Here is a 13,756-nt window from a genome sequence, read left to right as displayed (position 1 = left end):
TGTAAGCAGAGAGAGTACAGAACCCAGTGCCAAGTCATCATTATTTTGGACCAAGCAGTGGGTGTTGACCTGACCTGAGCTGCCTTTTTACTTGGTTTCAGTTGAGCATCGAGTGGGCGAGGGGATAGGGCAAGTACGGCGGGGGCCGTGGAAAAGGCAGTCGATTCTTCAACTCGGGCAACCCTGGCGGAGTGGATGAGGTGGAGCTGGCCTTCCTGGAATTGTTGGGCCGATTTTCCTGTTGTGTTTCACTGTCGACGCTCTCACAGACACACAGGACTGTTCCAGCACTGCCTGCCACCCACCATCTGGTCTCGGTGGCCTGTCTGTCATTTCGTGGGTCCCCATCCTCTGCCTACGGCGATGTTTCTTCAAAAAGAACTAGTGTGCAGTCCATTGGTGGGTATTCAAGGGGATCTGTTTGTCAGAATCTCGAGAGGTGCTCAAAGAACTATTAAGGACCAGTGTACTAGTTCCTGTTTTTAGCCTGTTTATCAGTCTGTCAAAGGAACGAATGGCACTTCTAAGCCTGTCGGGGGGGGGGGGGTTTCTTAGCTATTCAGACAGAGGGGGATAGGGCAGTGGTTCCTGGAGGAATTGGGATTGCTCTTTTTCATTGCCATTTGTGTCTTTTGCTTGTCTGCTTGTATAAATGAGCCTCCAGGAGGAGTATTTAAGCATCCTGTTAAGTAAATTTGGAAGACTAGGTTTCAATTAAAATAACCAGACTGTGTGACCCAGCTCCCATTTCCCCTTGATTTTGATCATTAAAGCCTTCATATCCCCATAGACATCTGCCATGCTTCGAAGTGATTCTTTTTCAGGAATGTTCATTCATTATTAATCAGGTTGCATGGTCAGGCGAGTGTGTGATTATTTTAAAGAATGTCCTAGAGATCCAATTACTAAAAATGAACGTGTTACAGGCAGATGTGGAAGTAGAGAAAAAGGTTTGGTTAACAATTTAATTTGATTTGCATGAATTCCACCAGGTGGGTGTTTAGTGAAATTAAAAGTCTTCCTAGTCTCATGTCAGGTATCAGGCAAAATGATTTTAATTTCACCACTCTTTAGAATAAAGAAGAAATGGCAAGTTATTCAAAATATCTATTGTACTAATTAATTGTTTTAAAACTAGAGGCTAGCATCTCAATGCTTATCTGCTTGTCATTTTTTTTTTTCAGTCAGTCTTTGGTCCCCTGTAATTTCGTTGGCAGAAATTCTTAGTTGTCTCTTACCAATTAAACAAATGAATTTGGGTGTGCTGGAAGTCAGAGCTTACCCTCTGTGTTGTTTCAGAGTAACATTAGTTACTTGTAGAATGTTACTGGATCGCCTTTTTTTTCACCTGTTCCTACTCAGTGTATTATTTATGTTGTTGCTTTAAGGTCCACTTTGCAATTATATTGCTCTCTGGCATAATTTAGGGTGAAAAACAGCCTGTATTATGGTATCAATTTCCAGTTAAGTTCAATTGAGTTTCCTCCTCTCTTTCCATCACTTCATACGTAGCCCTGTTTTATTGGACCTTTATTGACTCACCTGCTTCTCAAATCAGCCAGGATACTGATCAGTAAAGTAGCATTTGGGTAATGTGTTTATTCAGTGGTTTTTGTAACTTGAGGTTAAATTCTAAACTACATGATTGAATATGCAGATGCCAAGCACTTGTATTATGTTATTTTAAATATTTTATCTTGGATGTAGTTGTCAGTTTTTATTGATTATAATAACTTCTGCATTGAGAAATTGTGCTTATATGAGATGAGAGCAAGTTCCTTCCAAGTTCAGTCTCAACCTCACTGACTCAAGTTGGTTTCAAGCCTTGCCCAGTTAGGTGGTCCCTAGTCCTCTGACAGTGTGTATTTCTGCTGATCAAAGACAGAAACATCATTCCACAGTCTTTAAAAAATATTCTACCTGTAGCTATCCAGTTAGGATAATCTCATAGCAAAAATCCAAAGACCAATAAGTCAGCTAACTCTGAATTCCTCAGGTAAAGAGGGGACAGAAGATGTGCACAATTATTTGTAATGTTTATTTTCATTATTTTCAATGCTGTTTATTGTTTGCAGAATTTTGGGAAGCTTCCTTTTCTGAAACCATATCTTTTTCACTTGGCGTTACTGTAGTGTTGAAGTGTTTTTGTCATTTCACTTACATTTTGGTAAATTTAATAAGCTTAATTTCCATAATTGGAGGATATTTGGAAAATAATCTGAGGAAATGCCTTGGGAATCATTGGGGCAGTGGCAGAGAGCAACCTGATATTAACGGTTGATCACAGGCCACCCAGGGTTGGTACCCAAGATTATTCCTTGGTCTAGTGCCACGTTAACTTCCCTGACTGGGAAGGATTTCAGAGCTGTGCTGTAAGGGTAGCATGCTGGCTCTTTTTCATATACTCTAAATTAGAAAACAGTTATGTTTCTTGGACTATGCAGACATGAATGGATGATGTAATGATGATGACCTAGCTCTTTGTTCTAATGGGTAACTGATCACACAGAATGTTTGGGGTCTGGAGATTTCTAATTTTTGACCTGGTCCTTTTTTTTGGGGGGGTGCTAGGGATTGAACCCTGGGGCACTTAGCCACTGAGCCACATCTCCAGCCTTATTTTGTATTTTATTTAGAGACAGGGTCTCATTAAGTTGCTTAGCACCTCACTTTTGCTGAGGCTGGCTTTGAACTCATGATCCTCCTGTCTCAGTCCCTGAGCTGCTGGGATTACAGGTGCACACCACTGCACCCATCCTTGACTTGGTTCTTGAGCATATGGGTGAATCTTCCCATACCCTTGGCATCTGAACCTAAAAGCTTGCCCAATGAATTTAGCCATGAATTGAATCTGCACTGCATGACGTATGCACAGAGATTCTAGACATTTCTTCAAGGTACATGCTATCTTGATTGTATCATAGTAGATGTCGTGAGAGACTATAAAGAGTAAAGTTGGTGGCAAGGGTTGTGACAGTGCAGACTGGGGCTTAATTGTTTTGTCTGCATTGACCTGCCAGGTTAAAGTAGTATTTGTGCCTTTGACTTCAAAGGAAGGAGCAAAAAAGATGAGTACAACAGCCATGAACCCCTTTAACTTCCTTGTGTCCTTGGCTTCTAACACTAATCCACAAGTGTGTCCATCCTGAGTTACCCTCCTCCCTTCCCAAGACCAAACCCTGCAGCTGGGAAAGCCCCTATATCCTTCCTCTTGCACCAGGAATTTTCCCTCTTGCTGTTTTCTCCCATATCCTGTACCTTGGGCAAAATAAACCTTGCTCTTTGGAAAATATTCTCCTCCTGTGATGAGTGCTACTGTTCAGCATAAAGATACCTCAGGATAAAGATACTTGGACCCCTGAGTGAGAAAGGAAGGAATCATCTGCTCAGGCAACTCTTTAGCCAGATCTCCATCTCTGTTGATTAATTTCCCTTAACCCCACAAGGCATGAACCTTAAGAGGTTTTCCCATGGGATTATCAAGGGTGATTCATTTGACTCAAGCCACATACTCAATGTTTGGCCTAAAATTGAGATAATAGATGTTACCTACATAGGAGATTTATGTTTGTGTGTCTGCTTGTGCCTGAGCACATACATGTTCATAGTGAGTCTGACTATATAGAAAGAAGGAGATGAATTATATATCTTTAAACCTGGGTCATATTACTGACTGTTCTGGTGAGTACTTGGAAATAATATTTTAAACTAAATATTTTAGTTGTTTTGTGAATAGGATAATTATATTGCTGTGTGGTTTTCAGCTTAAAGGGTTACTTTGCAACCTTTAAATGTAAACATTTAAGACACGTCACACTATTTAGAACTGTCTTTTTTAAACAATTCTTCTTTGTTTAATATGAACTTGCCAAGTACAATAGTGGCCAGGACTTGTTGGGCCTCTGGGAGGTTCCATTTGCATCTTTAAAAAATCAGCAGAAATTGAAAAAAAAAAACAAAAGAACAAACATCAAATAAAAAAATTTCACGTAGGAACATCATTTGTTCTAGGAAGAAAAGCAAAGGCAATTGCTGCTAGGGACAGCAAATGGTCCCATTTTCTGGGTCTCTGTTTAGGAAGTGAGTGAGAATAGACTTGGAGGTGTGGTTTGAGAGAAACTTGGGCCAGACTTTGAAAAAGGAAATAAGATGTCAGAACTCAGACGTCGGGCAACAGGGAACTGCTCTGTGTTTTGGACCATTGAGGGAAGTTACAGGAAAAAGCCGTGATGCCTGAAGCATGTTCCAAAGATTAAACTGGAGCTACACATTGTGGCCCAGGCCTGTTATCCCCGTGACTCCAGCAGCTGAGGCAGGAGGATTGAAAGTTTGAGGCCAGCCTGGGAAACGTAATGAGACCCTGTCTCAAAATAGAGTGAAAAGGGTGGGTATGATGCTCAGTGGCTGCCCCCCAACCCCCCCCCCCCCAGCTCCCATGAAGATTAAACTGAGGGAGGAAATATTGGCAATAAGGAATCAAATTAGCAAGTCGCCCCCCCGCCCATGATAGCCTAAGAATGCTACAAAGAGGGTCTGGATCAATATAGAGGAAGAGGGAACAAAGAGAAGGAAACCAATGCAAAGAGCTATGAAGACCTGACATCTCCGAGTCTTGGCCAATGATTTGGATTTTTGGAAGGGAGAGTGTATGAGTTTTCTATTGATGCTATAGCAAGTTACCACACAGTTGAGGGCTTCAAGGAACACAGATTTATTGTCTTCCATTTCTAGAGGTTTGAAGTCTAACGCAGATCTGTGGGCTAGACATAAAGGTATCTGCAGGGTTTCATTCCTCCCCGGAGTCATAGGGTGGAATCTATTTTCTTTTTCTAGCTTCTAGAGTTTGTGTGCACTTCTTGGCTTATGGTCCCTTCTTCCATGTGTGAGGCAGCCATGGCTGGAATAGCCTTCTTCACATCATATCACTCTGGCTCTGACTCTTTTGCCTCCCACTTCCACCAAAAAAAATATTTTTTGAATGGGAATTGAATCTAGGGGTGCTTTGCTACTGAGCCACATTCCCAGTCATTTTTATTTTTTATTATGGGACAGAGTCTCACTAAGTTGCTTAGGCTGACCTGCAACTTGCAGTACTCTTGCCATAGCCTCCCAAATTTCTCGGTTTCCTTTTATTTAAGGAGCCTTATGATTCCACTGGGTCCAATTGGAGAATCCAGAATACTTGGATCTCAAAGTCAGATGCTTAGTTGCCTAATTATATCTGCAACATTAATTTCCCTTTGCACCTGTAGACTAAAATATCAACAGGTTCTGAAGTATAGCTTGTGGATATCTTTGGGATCATTATTCTCCTCCCTCAGAGACACAGGCTCTCTTTGCATTTTTTTGAAGGAATGATCGACCATTAGAAAACACCTAGGCTTTCACGTACAGTAGAACGAAGTCAGAAACAGTTAAAGAAAGAAAAACCAGAAAAAGCTAATTTCAGTGTTACACAGAATGAGAGAAGGAGAGAAATGGGGAAGGAGGAAGAGTGAAAATATTCACATCATTTTTTCTCATCAAAACATACATTTATTACTTTCCTACTTTACTTATTTATTTTTTTGTTACTGAGGAGTTAACCCAGAGACACTTTACCTCTACCTACATCCCCAACACTTTTTTATTTTGAGACAGGATCTCACTAAGTTGTTTAGGGCCTTGAACCTGTGATCCTCCTGTGTCAGCCTCTGGAGTTGCTGGGATTATCAGTGTGCACACTGCACTTTCCTATTTTAAAGAGGTGCTTTCTTGAATCCGTAAGAAAGTATCTTGAAAAGATGTCCAGCATTTAGTATGTCCCAGGATGCAGGGCTTCACTGTAACTTGCCATTAAAGAGTGTCCTGCTTAGGCATGCAATCAGAATGAATGCTAGAGGGATTGTAGGGAACATCTGTTGGCCCTCACCCATGGACACTCAGGCACCTAATAAGTACCATGCTGAATGCCCTAGATTTTTCTGGCCACTTGCCTAACTTACCTACTACTGTGCTGTGGTTTAGATCTCCTAGTTGTGGGTGAGCTGTGAATTGTTGCCATTCCCAGTTTGTTTCAAGGGGTTCTCATGATTAACTACATCCTCCTCTGAATGAAGACTGTTCAGCCCATTCACAAAAATGTTAAGCTATAGAATATCCTGACAACAATATGCACGTGTGATTTCCTTCCATTGTAGTGAAGGCTAAAAAGTTTTTCTTTTCTGGCATGGAAATTGAACTCTAAGGGATAAGAGAATATGAAAGAAATATAACATTTTGCACAAAATCTCGATTCACCACCACTATCTGCTTGGTGAACCTCTGTTCTCTTTTAAAACCTACATCATGTGTTGCCTCCTTCCAGAAGTCTCCCCATGTCCCCTTCTCCTCTAATATATTATAAATTTTTTCTAGCTGTCTTTGGTATGCATCTTCTGTTATGCTACACAATAATTTAAAAGAACATTTTCTCCACCCTAATAAACCATAAGACCACAGAAGGAGGAGTCAAGTGTCACCAGTGCTTGTCTGGGACCAAGCACATAGAAAGACTTAAATATTTTGTGAAAGAATGAATGATATTTTGATTTCTCCAAAGGATATTTGTAAGTAAGCTAGAAAATACTAATTGTTTGGAGGCGGAATTGCATGCATACAAGTAAGATAGATACATTGAGTAACTTAGTAAAAATGATATCTCTGTTATAGCAAAATGTGGATAAAAGTATAAAATGGGATCCAGTATAGGTGTCAAGTCAAAACCCCTTCCTTTCTGGCAGAATGTAGGTGAAGATTTAGAAAATTGGCTGAAACTCACTTACCACATAGGTATTTTGTTATTACTTAATATAGTTAGCCATTTACAGTGTACACACAGGCCCAAAGCACCAGGCCAAGCACTATGGCAATAAATGAAAAAGATCTCCATCTAAACAGCTGCTATTAAAACATTCTTATGTGACTTGCCCCAAGCACTCGCTCAACTCACATCGTTTCCATTGATGCAAAGTGAAATCTATTGTAGATTATTTCCTGTTAGTACTGGAAACGTGTTTGTGCTTGTCAAAATCTGGCTCTACTGTCATTGCCACGGTTGCCCACACAGCATTTTGTTCATGCCTCTTGAGGGTGATTTTCATTTTATATTCTGGCTTTCTATATGTGTCTCTGTCTTCTAAAATAAGATCTGTAGAAAATTCCATCTCATTACCTGTAAATGCAGTTGTGTGGGAACACAGCCACACTCACACCATTATGTGTTGAATATGATTGCTGTTGCATTACAATTAGTGGAATCAAGGAATTGCAGCAGAGATCCTACAGCCCACAAAGCCAGAAATGTTTACTGTACTGCCCTTTATAGAAAAAGCTTGCTGACATCTGTTCTAATGTATTGAGAGATCCTTAAAGGAAAGAGTTATGTTTCATTCTTTTTGGTTTCAACCCAAACATCAGTAGTACATTTAATGGAATTAATGTACTGATGATTTAATGAATGTTTGAGTGCTCATTGGGCTGGACACAGTTCTAGGTGCTGAGGGTACCTCACCCAAAGAGCAAATTTCTGTTCTCGTAGAGTCTCTGTTCTAATGCTGGTAACAATGGGGAGAGACAGAGCAGTGAACAACACGTAATAGAATGAATGTGTCAGCAATAAATGTCATAGAGAAAAGCAAAATGAGATGGGGGAGGATTGTCCAGTGGGCAGGTGATCATGGTGGTAGTAGAGGAATTAGGTTTATGTGAAAAGACCATGTGGGGGTAAGCAAAAGATGGGGAATGTTTGGCATGTTTGAGGACTCACCAGGAGGCCATGTGCCCACAGCAAAGCAAGCAAGAGGTAGTGTGGGAGAAAATAAGCTCACTGTCTGAATTGGTTTTCTGGGGCTGGTTTTATCCTGGTGAATTTCTCTCTGAGGTGGGAAGCCTCTGGTGAAGGAGAAGCAGGATCTGACACGTTTTAACAAGGTCTGTGGCTTCAGAATGGAGGATAGATTATAAGGGGAAGTGTAAGTGTGAGCAGAAGCTAGGAGACAAGTTAGAAAATTCTTGCCATCTTGGAGATGGCACTGGGTTGGCCATGATAATGGTGGTGGTGATTACAACTCCAGATTCTGGCTTCTCAAGCCAGCTATTGAATGAGTGCATAAAATGCTGGCATTTCCTTTAGGGTACACACTGCACCTGCTTCTGGAAATTTTTATGACACCACTCTGGGATGGAATCCTAGCATTTGTACTAAAAATACAATTATCATGCTGTATTTGTTTCTGTGCTGGACTTATTTCATTGTTTCACTCAACATAATGTCCTCCAACTCCATCCATGTTGCTGCAGATGATAGTGAAGTAGGACAGAAGAGGATGGATATCCAAGGAATTTTCAGGAAGCAGGTTTATTGACTACAGGGTTCAGAGGTAGCTCTCACCTAAGAATTCTTCCTCTGAACAAAGATTTTGGAAAATTTTTTGAACTTTATACCCACTGAGGTTGGGCTTGGAGGTTCACATGACACATGATCTCTGTTCCATCCCCTAGACTACACTTAGGTTTCATGAGTTTTTACCAAGAAAACAGAGATAATATCTTTTTGTACAACAAGCTTACAAACTAACTCTGTCATGTCTTTTGTGTGCAAACCTGGCATTTACAAGAAAGAGGAAACTACCAACCACAATAACCTCTGCAGATATCTTGCTGATATGACCAGAAGAGAAGCTTAATTATGGCAAAGTTCTTTGGAGTGGGGGTACCCAGTCTACTTCAATAGGATTCATTCTTTTTCCCCCTTTTTGTGGCTGAATAATATTCCATCATGTCTATGAGCCACATTTCTTTATCCACTCAGCTTACGGGCACTTATGCTGATTTTATATCTTGGCAATTATGCATAGTGCTGCAATGAACATAGGGGTGCAAATGTTTTCTTGACCTACTGATTTCATTTCCTTTGAATACCTAGTAGTGGGATTGCTGGGTCATATGGTAGGTCTACTTTCAGGGGTTTTTTTTTTTTTTTTAAAACTTCATACTGCTTTTCCATGTATCAAATGATAAAGCTGTACCCATAAATAGGTACAAACAGTGTATGTTAATTAAAAATAAAAATTAAATGAAAAAATTAACAGCACAGTTACCATAGCTCTCTAGACATAATCTGATACTCCCCCCTCTGTGGAGATACATCAGTAGGTGTTCTTGTCTTTACCTGAGAACAAAGTAGAGCAAAAGGTTACATTTTCCCCTGCAATTTCTATGCTTCTTATAGGAAGGGAGAAGAAATTTGATTTGAAGATAATTCTTTTTCCATGATTAACTAAAATAATATTTAATAGGTAAAAACAAAATAACAATGTAAAAAAAACCTTTCAATTTCCTATGAGCCATCTATAGGAGAGTTGGCTGGGATGAAGTAGAATGATTAAGTTTGTTACAACAATAGCCTTATGGTTTCTATTGCAGGCTGTGGAACGATGATTATGTTTTAATATTTCAAATTGTGGGTACTCCTTTATTCTTTCTTATGTAGTAAATATTAGTAAATGGTTGAAAATTTTTTTAAAGCTCCTGGGGTTTTAGGAAACCAGTAGCTTTTTAATTTTTAACAGGTTCAGGACATACTTTCCACTTTTAATGATCATTTACCATTCAGTTGGTAGCAAGATGAGCATCACATGGCATTTTGGACGGATGATGTTTCAGAGAAGGTCAGGGTATTCTAGAAATTGTGAATTTGGTAAATAAGCAGAGGTGTGAATACAAATGATGGATTGTCAGAATCACTAAACATAGCTTTGGACATGAAGCCTCCCCATAAATCTGGTGGGGGGGCCCCTCCCCTTGCAAGTAATTTGAACTTCCCGACCACTGGGTGAGCTGCACTGTTCTCCCACAGCCTGCAGTGGGCTGCATCTAATATGCCCGCCAGTGCTCCGCAGACCTCTGCTAATGGTCTTGAAAGGGAGAAGGTTCAAAGAGGCTTGGTTCCCAGGCCTGCTAATGAGCATGAGGCCTCTTCACCCTAATGAACCAGGGCTTGTGTGGGATTTTTTGCCCTCCCTTTTTGAAGGCAAGGCAGGCGGGAGCTCACAAAAGCAGCAAGGTCTTTATGGCAAGGGGAGTGTGCAGCTGGGCCACCCCAAGGTGGCCTGGAGGGGAGCAACAAAGCTGACGGAGGTCGTGTCCAGGCCAGCACAGTTATGAGTGTGAGGCGGGACCTCCTGCCAGCTTGGCCTGTTGCTGGCAGCAATGACAAGTCCGCAGTGGGAGATTTCAGACCAGGAGGGCTACACAGGTCGCTCAACAGCCCTTGCAAGCCTTCTTAAATTGCTTTTTAAGCTGCATTTGTTATCATTGTTAAAACTTATCAAATGAATATGATAACCACCAAAATCCTTGTTCTAATTAGCTAAATTGTTGTTCTAAATATTAACCATTGGTACCAAAGCTCACTGTAGCGGCCAAAACGTCCTCCAGATATTTTTATCTCTCTCTGCCCACCCACGTCCAACTGCACGATTAAACAATAGAATTATTCAGAAAAGTAACAAACACATGCCAAAAATATTGCCTTTGTCACAATCATCTTTGTGGAAGTCAAAGTTTTTCTCACGAATAGATTTAGAAAATGACATCCTGTATTTAAACCAGAATTATTTCTACTGAAATATGTGCATTTGATTTCACCTATGCTCAATGCCCATTTCTGCAGTGACTGCTTCTTTACTATTAGAAAGCCTGGTTTGGTATTGCAGCGTAAAAGTCCTTAAAACACATGTATTGTAATATGTAACTTCATAAATTCAAAGTTATAAATGACTATAGTTTCATAATGAATATTTCTACGTTTTAATTTTCAATCAAGGTTAAAGCCTGGCTGTGACACAATACAATTTTTTCTGATTAAACACAGGTTATGAAAATTACAAGTTTTAATTACTTGCCAGTTTGGAGTGAGGCCTTTTAAGAACCAAACTGAAAAACAAATTGCCACTTTCAGTTACTGGAAATTTGAGCAAACGTTACAATGTCCCCTTCCCCCCATGCCCCCCCAATAGAGAGAGAGAAGAGAAGAGACTTGGAATGTACACACACATTTACCCTTCCATGACCTGTGTTTGGAATTATTCTGAGATGCATTCAAAGCTGACAGCCCCCCATGGCTGACCCCCTCGTGCCTAATCAAATCTTGCGTTCTGTTTCCAGATAGCTGATCAGCTTCCTTGGATTTTGATGACACCAGAGAGCTTTGCCTGAAGATGGAAACACTGGAGTCGGAACTGACCTGCCCTATTTGTCTGGAGCTCTTTGAGGACCCTCTCCTGCTGCCCTGCGCACACAGCCTCTGCTTCAACTGCGCCCACCGCATCTTGGTGTCACACTGTGCCACCAACGAGTCTGTGGAGTCCATCAGCGCCTTCCAGTGCCCCACCTGCCGGCATGTCATCACGCTCAGCCAGCGAGGTCTAGACGGGCTCAAGCGCAACGTCACCCTGCAGAACATCATCGACAGGTTCCAGAAAGCGTCAGTGAGCGGGCCTAATTCCCCCAGTGAGACCCGTCGGGAGCGGGCCTTTGATACCAGCACCATGTCTTCTGCTGAGAAGGTCCTCTGCCAGTTCTGTGACCAGGATCCTGCCCAGGACGCGGTGAAGACCTGTGTCACTTGTGAAGTGTCCTACTGTGATGAGTGCCTGAAAGCCACTCACCCGAACAAGAAGCCCTTTACAGGCCATCGTCTGATTGAGCCAATCCCGGACTCGCACATCCGGGGGCTGATGTGCCTGGAGCACGAGGATGAGAAGGTGAATATGTACTGTGTGACCGATGACCAGTTAATCTGTGCCTTGTGTAAACTGGTTGGGCGGCACCGCGATCATCAGGTGGCAGCTTTGAGTGAGCGCTATGACAAATTGAAGGTTAGTCCGATCCGCCTTAAGCCAACCCCTTTCTGCCAGCAAATGTCATGGAAATAAGAAGTGTATTCACTGCTAGCTACATGGCAGGTGAAGGTTTTCTCTTCACCTTTGTTATCTGATTAGTTTTAGCATGTTTTTGGCAGCCTATAAATGTTACACAATAAGGGTATCTTGTAAAAGTTGACTGCTGCTTGTAATTTTAGCGTTGTCAAGGTGAGGGTGAATTCTAAAAATCTGGATCATTTTCAATCCTTGCAGTTTTTCTGGATCATTTTCAATCTTTGCAGTTCTTGCTAAGAGAGTGCTGCTTTGAGAGACAGTACGAGTGAGCAAGAATGAGAAAATGAGCGCAAAAAGAATTGCCTGATAGAATCTGGCTGTGGGCATTTGCGGGGCATTTATTTTCTTCACTCATCTGGGAAAACTAATTCACTGTCATTGTACCTATATCTAGTTACTACACAAACAAAAGAATAGAAGAAGGAATGTCTGTAGCAAATGTGGGATTTTAGAGGACACGTGACCTTTTCTTCTTGTCTAAATGATATCCAGCTTATTGGTTAACTAGAGCACTCTGACAATCTCAGGTTTCATGAAAGAATTCCTTTCCACGTAGGCGTTTTATTCCGCGAAGTTACAGGCAAGACTGTTTGAACTTAACTTTTAATATGAAATTATTACCCTAATTCCAGCTTGGGGGCTAATAATTAATATGACTATATGTCAAATAAAAAAATCACTCTCTAAATATGGCTAGAAAGCACCAGGGAAGAAATAAAAAGCTGTCTCCAGATGTCTGTTCAACTTTAGGCAACCGTGGGGCTAATTATTGAAAACTCAGCTGAGAGAGTTGGAGGGAGAGACTGTGTTCACCAGCTAATTTTAGATCACAAGACACCAATTAAAAGGAAAGGAAGTATAAATTAAAGCTCTCAGTAAATATATACTGAAGTCCTTCCTCTCAGGAAAAACACATACCAAGTGGTTGAGCAAACAAAATGAATCATGTGATCCAAAGAGTATTATCACTTGGAGAACTTCGTCACCTTTAACAAATGGTTCCTATCACTTCTCCTTAGCGCTAATGGGTGGTTGTGTTTACTTGGAGCACAGTTTGTGATGGTGGAATTAACAGATCACATCTGGGATTTGACTTGGCTATTTTCTTGACACACTGAGGGAAGATGACAGACTGAAGTGAATCCCTGCTTTTAAATGTCACTTGGGCAACAAAAGCATCACCTGGGCAGTGTGCTTAATTTCAAGTGTCCAAAGAGTGACTGGCACAGATCCATCTTTAAACCATGTACAGGAAGTTAAGTAAAAGGGTTAAGGTGACAAATAAAAGTGGAGAAAGGTACCCGTATTTTTTTAGTGCTTTGCACGGCCGTAGCAGAAAAAAGTACTACCGAAGTCATTAATCGCAAAGGCGACGCATGCATGAATTGTGCTTCTAAAGTCAGTTCTTCAAAAATCGATATGACTGCAATTTTTAAAAGCCAAGGTGATCTTTTGTAACCCCCTTCTTTGTTGTTGGGAGGGGAGGAGGTTCAGGATCATTGAACAGAGATGTTTGATCTTTGTTTTCCTATAGTAAACATCCCAAACCTTTCCCCTCATTTATAAAAAAAAAATATGTTCCTTTGATTGGATTAATGCTATCTTTTAATGATTGTTTGTTAAAACACTATAATCATAATGATGTTCCATATTCAAACAGACTTGATATTTAAATCTGGTAATCAAGTTCTGATGATTACTTGGGTACTGTCACAGCAGTTATTAATTATTTACCTAACATCTTTAAATTTATGAAGAGAGACTGTCATACTCTAGTCTTTTTGTGATGAAAATGA

General features: G+C 40.8%; 1 protein-coding gene across 7 annotated transcripts in view; it reads left to right on the top strand.

Annotated features, from left to right (window-relative positions):
- Positions 1-13,756, top strand: part of Mid1 (midline 1) — a 369,304-nt gene that overhangs the window by 241,962 nt on the left and 113,586 nt on the right. For 4 of the 7 annotated variants that reach the window (XM_048796511.1, XM_048796510.1, XM_048796512.1 and 1 more), the window contains exon 2: positions 11,188-11,900. In XM_048796511.1, the coding sequence (XP_048652468.1) occupies positions 11,241-11,900 (660 nt within the window). In that variant the 5' untranslated portion in view covers positions 11,188-11,240. Of the gene's footprint in view, positions 1-38; positions 400-11,187; positions 11,901-13,756 lie in introns of those variants that run through there. The other 3 variants (XM_048796513.1, XM_048796509.1, XM_048796514.1) reach the window with 3 other exon arrangements.

Source organism: Marmota marmota, unplaced genomic scaffold (assembly GCF_001458135.2).
Source record: "Marmota marmota marmota unplaced genomic scaffold, marMar, whole genome shotgun sequence".
In the NCBI taxonomy this organism is placed as follows: Eukaryota; Metazoa; Chordata; class Mammalia; order Rodentia; family Sciuridae; genus Marmota; species Marmota marmota.
The sequence above is the reverse complement of the archived record's forward strand: the minus strand, read 5'-3'. Positions and strand labels throughout refer to the sequence as shown.